This window comes from Pyrus communis, chromosome 9 (genome assembly GCF_963583255.1).
Source record: "Pyrus communis chromosome 9, drPyrComm1.1, whole genome shotgun sequence".
NCBI lineage: Eukaryota > Viridiplantae > Streptophyta > Magnoliopsida > Rosales > Rosaceae > Pyrus > Pyrus communis.
In genome coordinates this window covers 24,243,189-24,245,871 of record NC_084811.1, presented here as the reverse complement: position 1 = coordinate 24,245,871, position 2,683 = coordinate 24,243,189, and the positions used below count along the sequence as shown (strand labels likewise).

At 37.9% G+C, this 2,683-nt stretch overlaps 1 protein-coding gene across 1 annotated transcript; it reads right to left on the bottom strand.

The window, feature by feature from the left end:
- LOC137745005 (NDR1/HIN1-like protein 1) lies at positions 1–986 on the bottom strand. The gene has a single exon (XM_068484849.1). It carries the CDS (start codon positions 857–859, stop codon positions 227–229), a length of 633 nt encoding a protein of 210 aa, XP_068340950.1. The 5' UTR covers positions 860–986; the 3' UTR covers positions 1–226.
- Between the last annotated feature and the right edge of the window lie 1,697 nt (positions 987–2,683).

Genomic DNA, 2,683 nt, shown 5'->3' with positions numbered 1-2,683 from the left:
TTACCACCGACTGCAATTTTGCTATACGTCTATTTCATAAAATCCTCCATGCTTATTCTATAGCAAAATGTACAATTCCAAGCCCAACGTATATATGTAATTATCCAAATACAAAAGACAGAAATTAAAAAAAGCTAAAATAAAATAAAAACATGAGAAAAAGGAACTCAACCAACGGCGTTGGACCAACAATTAAGGGCAACATCAATTTTTGCCTCCAATTTCTTCATACGCTCACACTGCAGCGCTGCACCAGCTGGTACTTGACGGCGTTATTACCGACCACAATTCCGGTGCTCTGGGAACCCAGAGGGATAAAAGCAGGGCACCGGACGTACAAATGGTACCGTCCGGTTATGAAGGTGCCGACCTTAAACCTGACCCGGCCGTCTATCTTGATGAGGAAAAGAACCGACCCGGCATTCTGGTCCTGCCCGAGAGCGATGGAATTGTACGGAGCGATGGGGACCTCGGTGCCGTAGATAAACGGCGACCAGATGTTGACGTCCTTGTGGCCTTGGTACACCGGCGGGATGAGCGTCGAGAACGTGATCTGCTGCGAACGGTACGTGGCGTAGACGTCAAGCTTGTCGTAGTAGATGCCGAGCTTGTCGTTAGGGTTTCGGGCGGCGATGGTGACCTGGAAGCTGGAGGAGAAGACATTGGGGACGGAGGTGTTGAAGTTGAAGACAGTGACGTCTTGGAGGACGAAGCGGGGCTTGGAAGGCTGGAGGATAGCCCACACGATGAGAATTGTGACGAGGAGGATGAAGTTGAAGATTAGGAGGCCGGCGCAGCAGCGGCGGAATCTCTTCTTCCACTTGGTGTGGCCATGGTGGCCGCAGTCCTTCGATGACATAGCGGTTGTTGTGGCGGAGAGAGGAGAGGAGAGGAGAGGAGGGTTGAGTTTCTAGTCGCTCTGGCTCTCTGCTTTTCTTGAGAGTTGAGATGACTTCGCCCTCTTATCAATAAGCTTTGGTTAGGGATCTCTGCGTGTGGGTATATATATTGTAATATTATAGATGGTTTGTTTTAAGGATGATGATGATAGTATGTGGTGGATCATGTATGTATGGTGGAAAGCAAATGTATAAAAGTAAGTAGGTGAAAGTTGTAATGTGTTTAATTAGTGACATTTGATGGTTTCACTAACTATGAGGAAAATGAATATTTAATTGAATGAAAAGATTATTCGATATCATGTATCAATCTATGGTATTTGGTAAAACTAACTGATAATCAACAATAATTTTTAAACTTTAACATATACTGTAGATTAATAGATTGATATCATATACAAAAATTTAATTAACCTTGCCGTAAGGAGACAATTGGAAGGGGAAGGGGGTCTACTAGTGTAGGCAACGTTGTTTGGTATATTAAATTGTTTGGTGCTATAGTATACCAAGGTAGTGGCTATGGGTGACCCATCTATTTTCAGCACAAAGGCATTATTTAACGACTAGTATTTCCTTATTACTCAACCATATCAACATGTTTATATATTAATACACAAATACCCAATGTCACCATGTGATTTTTGATAGCATCTTTAAAGGAGATATCAAAACTGTCACATAAACATACAACAGTAAAATATGGCAGCAACCTTTTTCCAACTGAGCTTTCAATTTCTTACGTGGCATTGATCAATTTAAGGCAAAACCTTTTGCTGTCAAATTTGACAACAACTTTCAAATTCATTTAATAACTTTATTAATGGATATGATGCAATATATAATAAATGGTGTTGTGTTCTAAGTATTTGATTGGTTGTCTCAATAATTGGACCTCACAAAGAGATGGAAAAAAAATTATAAAATACATTATTGTTTAACATATCGGGTGGAGCAAAAAATTTTATAAAATGTCAAATTGTCACATAAGCCATCAAATATCATTTTGATGGTTAAAATTTGACATCTCCTTTATAGATGCTCTAACAAGACTAATTACGAGTTATAACTATTAATTTGGTTTAATATCATATGATTCCATCTAAATAACTTGGATTAGTTGGATGTGGGTTTCATTTACTTCATGGTATGCCCTAGCTAAGATGCCCGTACAGTGAAATAGAATTAGAGCAATCGTTTTCTTTATTTGGATTTATTCAACAAATTGGAGCTGAAAATGTTTTGTCACGCTCACCCACATGTAGCATTTCGATCGCTTGGTCATATCCGTCCATCTTCTTCAAAATTTTCATGTGTTCAATTAATTAATCTTCTTAATGCTTCAGTTAATTCATATTAAAGCTTTATTTAATTAAACTAGAGGCTCAAGTCACTAAGCAAGATCTTATCATTAATTCAGAGCCCTAAACTCGATCCAAGTAATACGCTATTGGCATTGGCTTCGAGATATATACAATTCGATACTTTCTTTAATTCTTTTTACCTTCGATCTGCATTGTTAATATAAATGATATAATGACTATGATTGTAAGTATCACCTTATAAGTTTTGTTGTGCTCGCTGAGTCAAAAAGTGAAGCTAACTATTTTTCCTGTAATCAAACTTAAGGCCCTAAGAATCGACTTCTGTGAAAGACTCTAAAGTTATTATGTAACTTACTAGTACTCACTCGTAAATATAGTTCTTGAAATCGACTTCTATGAAAGATTCTAAAGAATATTATGTAACTTAGGCTGACCTTATTAACGTTGTATAAAAACAAGCGT

What these genes read in the sequence shown, in the direction of transcription:
- LOC137745005 (XM_068484849.1), bottom strand. Translation starts at nt 859, where the DNA reads ATGTCATCGAAGGACTGCGGCCACCATGGCCACACCAAGTGGAAGAAG.